Source organism: Podarcis vaucheri, assembly GCF_965113315.1.
Source record: "Podarcis vaucheri genome assembly, chromosome: 2".
NCBI lineage: Eukaryota > Metazoa > Chordata > Lepidosauria > Squamata > Lacertidae > Podarcis > Podarcis vaucheri.
Window position 1 is genome coordinate 112,092,655 of NC_138760.1, and position 14,993 is coordinate 112,107,647.

The window sequence follows — 14,993 nt, forward strand, 5'->3', positions numbered from 1 at the left end:
TCAAAATAACATCTCCAATTATGCTCTAAATGAAGCAGAAGTATAGCGTGCATTTTTATGATGCTACTAAGGCAGAATTTCCTTTTTTTCATGTTTGTTGATCCACAGTACTTGTAAATACTGATATTGAGCAGTATTCAAACAAACTTTAGCCAGAGTAGACCTACTGACATTAACATACCTAACCTAGTCGTGCTCATTAATTTCAGCGGGTCTACCATGAGCAAAACTGAGCTGAATAACATCTGCAATCTGATGACGCAAAGTAAGGTTTACCCGGACTAGTATATTACTATAATGCAAGTCATTTAAATGCGATGTAGGATGTCAGGTATATGCAAATTTAACGTTTAATTAAAAACACGACGCGCTTGGAAGCTTGCATACATTTTTAATCATTTATACAGCACTATCATTGTACATGGAACCCTTACGGCGCTGATTTAAGAAGAAAAAAATGAGGCAGGTCCCTGCCCCCATGAAGCAGCAATCTAAATTTTGACAGTATTAGTTAGAAAGGGGGAGAGGAGAGGAATGTGAGCAAATGCCATTAAATATACTTAGAGGAGTCTTTTAGTCCTCATCCACATGGCTAGTAATGATAGGACACGGCCAAAGGCTTCAACGAGAAAAACCCAGCTAATGTCGAGAGAAAACATGGTCGTTTCACATGGGTATTCACACTGATGTATAAACCAGACCAATGGATTGCAGTGCCACCCACCTGCATTGCAGAGAGCTGTGGCCACAGGGTGGTGCCTGCACTGCCACACAAAGCCCTGCTCACCATAGCACAGTCTCCCTTAGTTGTCACGAAGGGGAGACCAAGGGGCCAAATCTGCTCCCCAAATCTGGAGCCAAGAGGGGCAATGGGAGGAACCGGTGGCGGCAGCAGGAATGCCACATTTTTTTACTTACCATACAGGTGTTTAAAAAAAGGCACAGGAGCTACCCTAGAAGGGGGGGGGGGGGCGAGGCAAAACTAGCAAGCTGAACGCCTCCTGTAGAAACAAGCGCGGAAGCACACGCAACCACCCGACGAACGCACATATATGGGAACAAGTTCTCTTGCAGGAGGCGGGATTGGCCTTCGGGCCTTGAGAACAGGGATCAGGCTGCGCACTGCTTTAACCCAGCTCCTAAGTGGAACCCGGAGCACAGATGGGAATACCAGGCAGCTCCCAACGTGTCTCTTTGCCCCTCTCTTTTTGCCCGCCTGCTTCCACTTTTCTAAACCCTCTGTGCTTGCCGCCATGGAGAAGCGAGGAGATGGGAGGCAGCTGGCTCTCTCTGCCACTGTTCCAACCCTCCAGGCTTGCCAGCGCTAAATACGCCAGGCAATTTGTTTCTTTACTTTGCCGGTACATAAACTTAGCAAATTGCACACCTACCAGCAGGACCCTGTATTACGAGTCACTCCAAACCATCGGGGGGTTTATGACTCGGCTGTAAACATCATGTTGTCTTTATTCCAAGAGGCTCTTAACCTAGTTGCAAGCTTTTTTGTCTTTTCCTACCCCCAGCCCCCCCCCCCCAATCCGCCTGCAACATGGGCTTCTGCCAGCAATTTGTCTCATTGTGTGGCGAAATACTTGACCTAAATGGCAGGGTGAGAGAGGCAGGCTAACAAAATGCTTTTATTGGATGACACACACAAAAAATGACCCCCCACTCAACCGTCCTTACCCAGAAACGCTCCTCGTGACCTGTTAAAACGGGGCCAGGCTATTAAACCTGCTGGTTCGTGCAGAACTCTCCTTTTAAGCAAGTAAGATGAGCCTGCAAGATCAGGCCAATGGCTTGTCCAGTCCAGCATCCTGTTCTCACAGTGGCCAACTGGATGGCCATGGGAAACCCTCAAGCGAGACCCCAGCACAAGATCCCTTTCCCTCTCCGGTGGAATCCAGCAACCGAGATTCAGAGGCCTCCAAGTGTACACAAGCCTTGCCACCATGGCTGGTAGCACCGGCTAGGCTTATCCTTCATGACTTTGCCTAATCCAGTGTTTCCCAAACTTTTTTGGGCAACGGCACACCTGTTTACTGAAAAAAAATCTCGCGGCACACCACCATTAAAGCCCCGCCCCCGTGACGTCAGTGCGCAGCGTCACGCCGGGAGGGACGCACGAAAGTGAAAGTTTTTTCCCTCCCCCTTGCCGGGGAACCTCCAAGCTTTGGGGGTGGGAGGAGGCAGCAGAGCGAGGGACTGAGGGACGGCGGCAACTGAGGCGGCGGCGGCTGTTGTGGTGGTGGCGGCGATAGCGGGCGGAGGAGGGGGCGGCGGCTGGGCTTGAGGAGCCGTCGCCGGGAGTTGCTGCTGCTGTTGTTGCTGCTGCTGCCCGGACATGCCGGCCTCCTCCTCCTCCGCTGTCTCGCGCTCCTCCCTTTTGCACGCGCTGCCCCGCCGCTCGGCACCACCACCGCGGAGCCGCCCCCGGCTCGACGCGGATCCTCGCCGCCGCCGCCTCTCACTGCCCGACTCACCCGCCTCCCTCCCACGGCACACCAGCCAATGTCTCACGGCACAGTAGTGTGCCGCGGAACACCGGTTGGGAAACACTGGCCTAATCCTCTTCTAAAGCCATCCAAGTTGGTGGTCGTTGGAGCGAGTGCCACAGCTTAACTACACAATGTGTGAAGTGCCGTTCTTCCATCTGTCCTGAATCTTCCAAGAATCTTCTGAATCTTCTCCATCTCCTCATCCTCCTTTTACCTCCTTGTCATAAAGGTCCAACCATATCCCTACATGGTCTCCTGCTACTAATGTAATTAAATAACTTCTTTCTTGTTAGTCTTAATGCTTTCAGCAATGCGCACCTCAAATTCCTTTACGCATCCCTTACTGTGTGCATGCACCAAAGCTTTTGCTTCCTTCTTGTCCTTTTCATTTGGATAAGGCTTCCGTATTTTGAAAAGGGCCTCCTTAATAACTTCCTCAACACTGCTCTTTAATCATGCTGGCATCCTCTTGGCCCTCATGACATCGTTCCTGGTCTGCCACAAACATTCCTGCTGAGCTTCCAATATTGCATTTTTTTAACAACTTCTAAGCATTTTGGAGTGACTCAATCCTCTGGGCTTCATTTTCCTTTTTTATCAATCTCCTCACTTGGGGAAAGTTTCCTCTTTTGAAGTCAAATATTGGGCCACACCACAATACTGTGCCGTGTTTTAAAGGAGGGGAGTTTGACGGCAAATCTTATCTGGACTGCAATATCCTGGGCCTCTGGGTGAATGGCCTATTTGCAACACTCATAAGCTTTTTCTTTTCTTTTCCAAATTTACTATAACAAAACCATCGTAATATCCCATGGACATAGAGCTATGCAACCAACCAGCAGAGAGGTTTTTTTATATTAATTGAAGCTACAGCTAGAAAAAGACCTTCAACTAGAGTTCCACCTGAAAACAAAATTAGGGGGGGTGGGGGTGATATTACATCTTTTGTTCCAACTTTTGACATAGAATTGGCACCCATTTCCACAGCCTTCAATGTGTACTGAAAACTGAACTGGACAAGCGGCATTACAGGTGTCATCTAGAGTTACCTATGTATTTAAAAAAAAAAAAACGCTTAAAAAATTAAAGCAGACAGCTTTTCTCATCACGTCATCTGCATGCTGGGGAAAACGACACCTAGGGAATATCTGTTTCAACCGGCAGAGAGCCCTGTCGGAAAACAGCTGGTAACTTTGGTCGAGGAAACCACACACCAGGTTTACCTTCTTTCATCTAGACAAGCTAACAGTTTTGGCCTTCAACTGGCAGGGCCACTGACATGGGTGTAGCCGGGGGGGGCAACTCCCCCCCAAATCAATAAAAACACATAGCTAACTGAGGTCCTGCCCCCCCAACAAAAGGCCTGCCCCCCCCCCAAATCCTGGCTACGCCCACAGCCACTGACCCCAATTTTATGACCCAAGACTTGAGTGAATACAACCCTATATAAAAGCTAAGCCGAGCTATGCAATCCCAGGCTCCCCTACTGACTGTACCCCCAAGTTTCTGCTATCAGAAAAATTCAAAATGGCCGCCATTCATTCCTTTGACAGCAGAAGACGCCGGTGAGAAAGGACGCAAAGTCCAAAAATGGATTGCAGGTTGCAGTTTGGTATAGGGGAGTGTCCTGGAAATATCAATGTCTAGCAGGTAGAAAAACCGCTACAAGAGACCCACGTTCACACCAAGCCTCCGTCACAGACCTGGTGTGTGGGCTTCTTGTTCTGAATGTGTGAGAATCTGGAACAAACACTAAAACATGCCTTAGGGAGATGTTCTGGGAACGACACCAAGGCGAGCGGACATCTGTTTTGCCACTTGGGAAAATGCCCCGCCACGCGGCAAGTACCTGCGCAGCAGAGCTCTCAAGTCCCGTCCCGTCCCCCCGCTTCCCTTCTCATGAATCCCTTCTCAAGAGGCATGTTTTTCATTTATTCGTTGAAGACTGTTGTTCTACCGAAACAGGAACACTCACATTGGGTTTTTAATTGGACAGAAGGGGAAGGAAAGGATCGCACACCGCATTCTCTTCTACATTGGTCCTTAGCTCTAGGCTAGGTAGCAAACATTGGGCCTTCCGGGTTTTTGCTGAACGGCCAACTCCCAACACACCCCAGATTATTGGTCATGCTGGCTGAGGCCAATGAGAGTTGGGATTCCGACAATGTCTGGAGGGCACCCATGTTGACTACCCCTGCTTTGGCTGCCTCTCTCTGCTGCTTTAAACCAAGGGTGGGCAGACAAACGTCACAGCCTAATTTCATGTGGGTGGGTGGCCGGGAAAGGAGCAAAATGAGGGGGGGTGGAGATGAGAAGGCAGGGGGGGGAAAGGATGGTATCCCACCCACTTTGGACTCGGATCCTACCCACTGCTAGCATGCAGCCCTAATGGTTACCCCCACCCAGGAATACAGCCCCCCCAGCAGGAGAAAAAAGTTCTCCATGTTTGATTTAACCCTCCTGTGTCAGCTATGGCCTATTCCTGGATGTGTCCAGCACAGCCATTCCTTATTCCACCCCCCCATCCGTTGGCTGGAGACGTGATAGTACGTTGCGAACTCTATTTTCAAAATCCTTTTCCACCACCCCCCCACCTCCTGAAGTCATCTGAAAAGGGTATCAGGAAGGATGCCGCAAAGATAGGGAAACAGTCCACAAGCAGGAATACAAAGACAGGGGATTTCAACTACTTTTGGCTAAAACAGAGATAACGACAGCTTCCTAAGAGCAGTTCAGCGACAGAATAAGCGGTCCGGAGGGGTTGCGGCATCTTCATTCCTTCAGTAATAATAAGAATGCCCCAAATGAGACTGACAAGTGGCGGCGATGCGTTAGGTACAAGGTCAGCCTTCCCGTCGCCAGGTGACCCCGGCATTCCTTTCATGGTTTCCGTTCACACGGAAGCTCGGGCCACACCTGTACATCATCTCACCTGGTTTGAGGGCGGTATGGGAAATGCAGACCTATATCCATGACAGAGCCACTGGGGAGAGAACCCTAACAATCCAACTGGGAGAGAGAGAGCTTTAAAGCCTCCACCTGACTGGAAAGAAAAAGAAAGGGGGGGGGAGAAAAGGAGCGCTCCTCTTATCGTAAAGGAGAGCCACCCCTCCGTTCGGCATGCTGCCCTGACGGGCCTCGAGAGCTGCTGTCGGCAGGAGCTTCCTCTTCCCACGAGAAAAGCGTGTGCGCACACACAGGGGCAGCGGCCCCGCAGACTCCACGTGGGGCGGACAGAGCCACGCTCTGAAGCACTTCTCAGTTCAGCAGTTTCAGCTGCCCAGTCACCTGGTTCACCATCTCTTCCTCCCCCATGATGGCGAGGACTGTGTGGGAGCCTGTCGGAACCTGGAACATAGAGAGGACACCCCACAGCTGGGGCAAGCAAAGCACTGAGGAGAGAGCTGCCAGAGCGCTGGGACTGCACCTCGATCTACCGTGCTCTCACCCCTGCTGTATACTTTCGAGTGCTCCCAATGTGGGATGTGACATCGCTGAAGCAGTCAAGTACAGCGTTTCCTGTTTGCCCAGAGTGGACACACAGGGGAATGTTGCTCCAGCCAGGAGGACTTCCTGTCACACCTGGTCTGGAGCATCCTCCCCCTGCGTGTGACCAGGTAGATGGGCGTGACCCTGGCAGACCCTATAAAGGGGCTAGTCATGCAGCCATCTTTCTCTTACTCTCTCTTTTTTTAAAAAAACAAACAAACTTATTGCTCAATTTCCACATAACAAATTATCAAACCATATAATCACCTACATAATTAATAATCCCCCTTTTTTTTATTCGCCTGCCACCAAAGACTTCCCTGAGCTCCTCTCCCTGATTTCACTGCACATATTTTCTCTGCATATTATAAAATTGTATCTGTGCATATATATCTGTCCATCATGTTATCAACAATAAAGTTGTGTACGTTTATTCAAAACCTGTCAAGAAGTCCACTTCATTTTGTTGTGTTTTTAAATAATTTGTATAAAGTTCCCATTCCTCTGTGAAGTCACAGTTGTCTTTGTCTCACAATTTGTATGTCAATTTGGCCAGTTCTGCATAGTTTGTCAATTTCTCTTACCACTAGTCTTTTGTCGGGGTTTCTTCATTCTCATCTTCCTCTCACTCTCTTGTTCCCTTCTCTCCATTATGCCTTTTGCTCTCTGCTAGCTCTCAGCCAGCAGCAAATGGACTCATCCCTCACTGAGAATGAACCCACACATTTCTCTGTAACTGTAACCAGGGCTGGATTTAGGTTTGATGAAGCCCGAAGCTACTGAAGGTAATGGGGCCCTTTATATGTCCAGCTGTCCTTTGTCAACAACAAGTTGTCGCTGGTTTTTTTGTGTTGAATATATGCTATAAGGTAATTTATGGACCTAATAGGTATCTAAAGCCATTTGCTGTATGTAGGTTTTATTTTATTTGCTTTTATCTTATATTTTGGAAATGTACATCCAGGTTTCTTTCCCTTTAATTTTTTTTGGGCCCCCCAAGAGAGTGGGGCCCTAAGCTATAGCTTGTTTAGCTTATACGTAAATCCGGCACTGATTTACTACAAGCTAAAGCCTGCTTTCAGGACCGTACTGTGAACTGAACGTAAGTAAACTTCACCATTACTTTTAAAAGAAGACTGTTGTGTCATTATTGTTTTTAAGAGGGAACTAAAGGGGATTTACCAGGAACAATCTGATCTGGACAAGCCAGACTGGATTGCTTAACTCAAATGGGTCTAACGAATCTATCAACTAGCTTCCTGTAATGTACAAGGGAATGTGCTCTGCTACTAGCTCATTAGCGTGAGCGAGGAAAGATATTATTTAATCAATATATCCTCTCCTGCTATCCTCAACATTCCCACACTCAAGATATCGGGAGATTATTTTGCTGGGCTACTAGTTTAAACCAGATCTTTGTAAATAAATGACATTCTTGCTGTATGTGCTGTTGAACGTAGGTTTTTTTGGGGGGGGGGTAGGAGGGGATTTGAAAGAAGAAACTGCTGAGGTCAGCAAGATAGCCTCATCTAAATTGGATTTTTTTTATTTTTAAAAAGTGGATGTGAATTTTGAATGTCAGGCTGAATTTTTCAGGTTTGTAGCTTGCCCCTTGGTAGCAAAGGATCTCCCAAAGTGGCAATTTTACAGCTAGCCGCAGAACACAGCTCTTGTTATCACCTGGAAGGAACCTTTCAAAAATAAAAGTTGCGTAAGTTTGCAACTCTGCTCAATATTGTAGGGGGGGAACCTTAATAGACACCAGTTTCAACTACAGGCTTAGAAACAGCATTCCAGTGCTTAAAAGGCAGAAGCTTCGTTTAGTTTATCTCTAAGTCCTCCCACAACCAGGGTTTTCCAGCATTCGGTAGAAATTTTCATCATTTCAAAACCTACTGCCTTTAGTGATCCTGCCCTAGAAAAAGAGAGCCTAACTAGAAAATAAAAACATCCTTTTGCTCCCCTTCAAGTTCTGAAACCAGAATTAGGTATTTGCAAACATACCCAATCGGCCGAACAAAGAAGTCAACCCCCCCCCCATGTGCAGAAATTAAAGTCCTCTTTTCTTACATACCTACCAGCTAGCATCCCTGCAGAACACAAGAACCAGGAACATTCGCTTTGTTCAAGGCAACATACCTAGGAAGCGCGAACCGACTTTCAGAGTCTTTGGCCAATTACCTGGGTCCTCCCTGCGTCTTGCACTAGGTATGTTGGCAGTTCCAGGCTCAGGGCCAAGGCGTGCAGCTCCAGCAACTGGTCAGTGTTGGAACCCTGCAGTACGACTTTCTTTGCGCTGAGAGAAAGGCAAAGCAACCTTGAGTGTAACACCAGCTCCCACTCCACCCCAGCGCAGAATCTTGCACCTCCAGCCCAAGAGTCTGCCCTAAGGCAGCTACAGACATCAGCAGCCCAGGAATTAGGACCTACAAGCCTATTTCAGAGACAACAAACAGCATTGTGTGCTGGGGATCAGGAACATGCTCACCTGCGTACCTGGAAAGCTCTCAGACGTCCGTGCAGGACTGGCACAAAGATCAGGTCTATTTTGTTTAGAGGACTTAGAACCTTTCTTCAACTGATGTGGAGGGATCCACAGCCATGCACCCAGGACTGCCTGTGTGACCGCCTCACACCCCCCAATAAAAAAATCAGCGCATGTGACGCTAAAACATGCTCTGCAGGGGTACCAAGCTAGATGTGCTGGACTGATGGATTCATAAGGTGCTCACCAAGACCGTTAAAATATCAAAAAGCCCCTTGACCATTCATCTGCTGGATCCAAGAGGAAGTACTATGATCAAGGCTTCTGGCCTGAATCAACAGACTATAAACAACCGCCTTTAAGCTCCTCCATCTTGCCAATGCCAACATGCTAAGTCGGGAACTGACTTTGAGCCCAAGCCAGCGTCTTTGATGCACCTTCTTCAGTTCATCTGGGAGAGACTTGGGAGGAGTTTGCTCTGGCTCAGCTTCAACACAGACACACGGTGCCCCTTCTGCAAGGTCTTAGGACATGGGTAGGCAAAGTAAGGCCCGGGGGCCGGATCCGGCCCAATCGCCTTCTAAATCCGGCCCGCGAACGGTCCGGGAATCAGCGTGTTTTTACATGAGTAGAATGTGTCCTTTTATTTAAAATGCACCTCTGGGTTATTTGTGGGGCATAGGAATTCGTTCATCTATTTTCCTCCAAAATATAGTCTGGCCCCCAACAAGGTCTGAGGGACAGTGGACTGACCCCCTGCTGAAAAAGTTTGCTGACCCCTGTCTTAGGAGGCTGGTGTCCTCTGCAGGCCTGATTCCCCTTTTGCTTCCTTACCCTTGTTCATCCCATTGGTTGATGATGTCCCTGTGAGACGACTTCTCCTGCAACAACTGGAACAGGCCAACTGCAGCATGCCCCACTTGAGCGGCGATCTGCAACAATAAGCACCAAGAATCAAGAAACGGAAAAAGAAGACAAGGTCCCTACCAGAGAGGAACGGCAAACCAAGCCAAAATGGCAAAACCGACTGGGAAACTCAGAAACCAAGAGGACAAAAACTTCATAAAAGAATGGAAGAAAATTATGTTATTTAGGAGACCACTGTAAGCAGATGGAAACATTGGCAGGATTTTGATTTCAATTGCAGTTTAACAAATACCATGGACAATATGGACTGATATAGAAGTCAGGAGTATGGAATAATATGCAGTTGTAAATGTTCAAAATGGGAGCCCATGGGGGGGGGAGTCGTGAGATTCGGAGTAACCTCTGCACATGGATTTGGATTTTTATACCTTTGTATTTGTAAAATCAAATAAAAATGAATTCAAAATTGGAGGGGGGGAGAGAGAAACAAGAAACCCACTTCCCTCGCACGGCTTGCGCCAAAGCATCGCTACAAAGACAGAAGATGACAGCCTGCTGCTGAGATACCTTGCCATCACCTGCAAGGCGCAGGCTGGCAACAAGTTAGGAATCATAACCCAAATCATCTTCTAGACAGGGCTCAACAATAGCAGGTTGACTTATTTCAGTAGCAGCTGCGTCAGTATTGTTACTGGGCCTCCATCCACAAATTTATTGGAAAACCAGGAGCCCCTCATTACTCAAGGGCTCTTGCTCGCTTTCACTTTTCAGCCTTGGATAAATGCCCTCGATGGTGTAAGCCAAGGATGGAGAACCTGAGAACCATCTAGTCCAGCCTCCTGCAAGGCACTCATCCTGCCCACATGCAAATCAGCAAGCAAAGCCAAAGGCCACTTAAAAAGGCCAAAACACAACCCATGAGTAGCTTTACCTTTCCAGTCCCCATGGAGAGCTCCATGTTCACCACAAAGACCATCTTATAGTAACCGCTGCCTTGTGCATCCTCTTCTTCCTGGAAAGAGATGGTGATGATCAAGTCCCTTTCGCCATAGCGTAGTCACCCGCCTCTCTTGTTTACGGCTCAGGATCACAGATAGTTGCGTTATACTGAGTTAGGCCACCGGTCCAGCCACCTGCATATTGTCCACACTTGGCCAGCAATGGTCCTCCAGAGTTTCAGCCAAAGGTCTCGCCTAGGCTTGTCTCTGGAACCTGGGACCTTGTACATGCAAAGCCGCTGCCCTACAGCGCGTCGCCATTTACCACAAGCCTGGTCTGACACCCAGGTCCTGCCCACACTCAAATACAGCTGTTTAGTACCTGTGGAATTAGGTCCGTTCTACTTCACCATGGAAAGAGGTGCTAAGGAAGCCTTTATGAGGGTCTAGTGTATTGCAATCACTTCACCAGAATAACAGGGTGAGACAGTTGCAGGACCACAAATCTCAGCTATGTTATTTACACATGATAGCCCTTCGGCCGGCCCGCTGCAACCTTCCTCCTGCAGCAGAGCAGAATGAACTATGTGATTATTCTGCATGTGTAGACTAGGACTCCGAAGGGCCAAGGACAAAGGTTATGTTTTATGTTGTGAACTGCCCTGTGATCTTCGGATAATGGGAGATATATTACTAATTTTTTTTTACTACTATTACTAATACAGTGGTACCTCGGGTTAAGTACTTAATTCATTCCGGAGGTCCGTACTTAACCTGAAACTGTTCTTAACCTGAAGCACCACTTTAGCTAATGGGGCCTCCCGCTGCTGCCGTGCACGATTTCTTTTCTCATCCTGAAGCAAAGTTCTTAACCCGAGGTACTATTGCTGGGTTAGCAGAGTCTGTAACCTGAAGCGTATGTAACCTGAAGCATATGTAACCCGAGGTACCACTGTAATAATTTCCTACCACTAAGATAAAGGGCAGATTTTTCCTTTTTCCAATATTTTTTATTAAAAGGACAGATTCTTCCCCAAGGAGTTTTAATCAGCACAAGGCTGGGGAAAGAAGAAAGGTATGTTCCTGATCTAACAGTGCTTTCAGAGCAGGGCATCTATAAGCTTTCTGTTTCCCCTTGCCCAGAGAATATCATTGTCTCAGTTGGGGCAACAATTGGCTTAGTTTCTTAAAGCCAGTCATGCTTCTGGCCCATAGGAACCCACTAACAGTCCTGGACATGTTTAGCCTGGAGAAGAGGAGGTTAAGGGGTGATATGATAGCCATGTTCAAATATATAAAAGGATGTCACATAGAGGAGGGAGAAAGGTTGTTTTCTGCTGCTCCAGAGAAGCGGACACGGAGCAATGGATCCAAATTACAAGAAAGAAGATTCCACCTAAACATTAGGAAGCACTTCATGACAGTAAGAGCTGTTCGACAGTGGAATTTGCTGCCAAGGAGTGTGGTGGAGTCTCCTACTTTGGAGGTCTTTAAGCAGAGGCTTGACAACCATATGTCAGGAGTGCTCTGATGGTGTTTCCTGCTTGGCAGGGGGTTGGACTCGATGGCCCTTGTGGTCTCTTCCAACTCTATGATTCTATGATTCTATGCTCCCCCAGGATTGTCTGAGTTACTGATTTGGGCTGTACAGAGGAAGGCAATCCTCAAGCAGTCCTGGGCCTAAGTTATTCAGGGCGTTGTACATAGAAGGATAGAAATGTAGAGTTAGAAGGGAAACCCAGGGTCATCTAGTCCAACCCCCTGCAATGCAGGAACCTCAACTAGATCACACATGACAGACCCACACGTCCAACCTCTGCTTCATGGAAGTGTGGGAAAAGGAGATGCTGAAGGCATTACTTAGAGGCGGCACAACACACAAAGTCCGACTGTAGAAACCCGGAGTACTGGCAGGCAACTGGAGGTTGGAGCCATGACAGATTGGGTGGTCTCAGTCCTTTGAATGGTAAAGGTAAAGGTACCCCTGCCCGAACGGGCCAGTCTTGACAGACTGTGGGGTTTGTGCGCCCATCTCACATTTATTGGCCGGGGGCCAGCGCTGTCCGGGACACTTCCGGGTCACGTGGCCAGCGTGACATCACTGCTCTGGCGAGCCAGAGCCGCACACGGAAACGCCGTTTACCTTCCCGCTGGTAAGCGGTACCTATTTATCTACTTGCACCCGGGGGTGCTTTCGAACTGCTAGGTGGGCAGGCGCTGGGACCGAACAGCGGGAGCGCACCCCGCCGCGGGGATTCGAACCGCCGACCTTTCGATCGGCAAGCCCTAGGCGTTGAGGCTTTAGCCCACAGCGCCACCCACGTCCCTTTGAACGAGTCTGGTACAAAAACCTTGAACTTGGTCTAGTAGCAAATGGGAAGTCAATGCAGGTCTTAGCTACGATGTCATGTGTTGCTGGTAGTCTCTTTCCTGTCTGGCCATAGCATTCTGCACTAACCAAAGCTTCCAGACCCAAGGGCTTTGCACTAATCAAATCTTGAAGTTACCAACACGTAGATTATGCATATTGTAAATCACAAGTGGACTTGCTTTTTATATAAAGCAGGTCTTCCTGCATGTGCCGGTACCCCCAAAAAATCAGTAGGCTTTCTGTAAACACTCTCCCCCTTCTAGTGATTTAATGCAAATCCAGCATTACGGCCTTCAGTGCATATCACAAAAATCTAGGAACTAAATACTCTCGTTGCTAGTCACCCATAACCATTCAGTATGAACCAGTTAAACGGCACTGTACCAAGTTGCATCCTAACAACCAGACAGGTGTGGTGGATGGGATCTTTCATTAAGTAGGTTAACAGAGCAAAATGGAGAATGAGGGGAAGAGCTTCAGTTATAAGTATTTAACATGCTTATACGTAGGTGTTTCAGACACAGTTACTCACAGGGACAGGCTAAAGAATATTGGCTGTGAAACAGGCAGCAGCGATTAGTTTCTATTGTCACAGGTCACCAACGTGGAACCCACAGACATACATATACACGCAAGAGGCCTTCCCTGACACCCACAGGTTCCTATTATTTCCACTAAAATTAGGACTGGGGAGGTTAATCCTCATCTGCGCTTTCCAGGAAAACCACACGCGCGCAGATTGGCGAGTGGGTCGGGGAGGAAGCAAAAACCCTTCTTTCAAGGGATGGGGAGTAAGAATGCGTGCACGCGGCTGCTGGGTACGTGTGTACCGTCGCAGCACGGGGTCAAAAAAAAAATCTCAGAGCTGCTCAGTCGCCTCTTGAATATCACCTCGGGGCGCCACACCCTCCGACGCGAGAGTCCCCGGTACCCAATTCCAGAGCGTGCCGGGCCGCAAGAAAGAGGCGCTCTTCACATGCTCAGAAACCGCGTCAGCAAAAAGAAAGGTTTGCGGGTCAAGGATTGAAAAAAGCGTAGGGCAGGGTCGATGAAACAAAGAGAGGAGTGCGTTGGGTTAGGCCGGAAAATGATCCCCGGCGGGATCAGGAGGCAGGAAAACGAGTTCGGGCGGGGGAGATCGGGACGGGATTACCTGGGAATCGAGGCCGCTGCTGAAGTAGAGCTGTGCCGCCGCCTCGGCCGAGCGGCCCCCGGTGAGCGCTAGAGCCTGCGGGAAGGGAAAGGGAGACGGCCGTGAGGATCGGCTGCAGGGGGTGGATCCCGGCCCACACCCGGCGCCGCCAGCGCCACGAGGAGCAAGCGGCCCCCATCCCCACCCGCAAGAGAAATGAGATCCACCGGCCGACCCACCCGCCGCGCTGCCACCTCGGGGATGCCGAGCTCCAGCAGCGGCGCGACGAGAGACTCGTCCACGCCCGAGTCCGAGTCCAGCGCTTGCGACTCCATTCTTTTACAGCTGCTGCTGCCGGCGCTCTGCCCTCCGATTGGCCTCTCCTGCCGCCTCCCGGCCAATGGGAGCCGCCCACTGTCGCCGCCGCCGCCTCTCGGCCAATCGCCGCGCAGGCTCCCCGAGGCTGCGGCCAGTGGCCGGCGCCCGCCGAGCGGCGCTTTCCCCCCCTCGTGACCGCCGCGGCCCGTCCAGGTTCGTGAACTTGCGCGCGCCTTTGGTCGCTTCTTCCGCACGTGACGCGGCCGCGTTCCAGCCTCCCTGCGAGGTGGGCAGGCGCGGGAGGAGGCGGGCTTTCCCTTGCAGGAGCAGCCGCAAAAAGATGGCCTTGCATATGTTTTTATATATCTATATCTATATCTATATCTATATCTATATAGATATAGATATAGATATAGATATAGATATAGATATAGATATAGATATATATACATGTTAGGTGCTATTTTATTTCATTTATAATTATTTTATAAATAATCATTTATAAAATATTTATATTATTTTATTTATAATCACACATACCGTAAATAAGAATAAAAATCTGCGCCCCACCACCAAGTATGATTTCAATGCGCGGAATGGGTGTTTGAATGTACAAGGTCACGCAAAAAACAAACAAACAAACCGCCAATGCGGGGGGGGGGGGGAGGCCCAAAACGTCGCCTATGAATATTGGCAGTGCACGGTGAAGAGAGCAATTTTGTGGAGCGGAGGGTCCCCTTGGCCTTGCACACATTCAAGCCGCAATCCTATACACGCTTAGGGGCCGGATTCAACACAGTGGGACTTACTTCTGGACACTGACAACTGGGAAACACTGGCCTGCGAGCGCTCCAGTTGGAGAACAGCATTTACCAAAGGTGCCATGGGCTTTGAA

General features: G+C 48.9%; 1 protein-coding gene across 1 annotated transcript; it reads right to left on the reverse strand.

The window, feature by feature from the left end:
• Nucleotides 1–371: 371 nt before the first annotated feature.
• LOC309525264 (putative peptidyl-tRNA hydrolase 2) lies at nucleotides 372–14,278 on the reverse strand. Its single transcript, XM_082210804.1, has 7 exons — nucleotides 14,020–14,278; nucleotides 13,802–13,876; nucleotides 10,271–10,351; nucleotides 9,307–9,404; nucleotides 8,169–8,283; nucleotides 2,558–5,846; nucleotides 372–1,988 (listed from the first exon to the last, which is right to left on the reverse strand). The coding sequence occupies exons 1-6, from the start codon at nucleotides 14,113–14,115 to the stop codon at nucleotides 5,757–5,759; spliced, it is 555 nt and encodes a 184-aa protein (XP_082066930.1). The 5' UTR covers nucleotides 14,116–14,278; the 3' UTR covers nucleotides 372–1,988; nucleotides 2,558–5,756.
• Between the last annotated feature and the right edge of the window lie 715 nt (nucleotides 14,279–14,993).

Excerpts from the sequence above, each read along its gene's own strand:
- LOC309525264 (XM_082210804.1), bottom strand. The coding sequence starts at position 14,115 with ATGGAGTCGCAAGCGCTGGACTCGGACTCGGGCGTGGACGAGTCTCTC. Across the intron at positions 10,352-13,801 it reads GCAGCGGCCTCGATTCCCAG|GAAGAAGAGGATGCACAAGG; the intron begins GTAATCCCGTCC and ends ATCTCTTTCCAG. Across the intron at positions 5,847-8,168 it reads AAGACGCAGGGAGGACCCAG|GTTCCGACAGGCTCCCACAC; the intron begins GTAATTGGCCAA and ends TCTATGTTCCAG.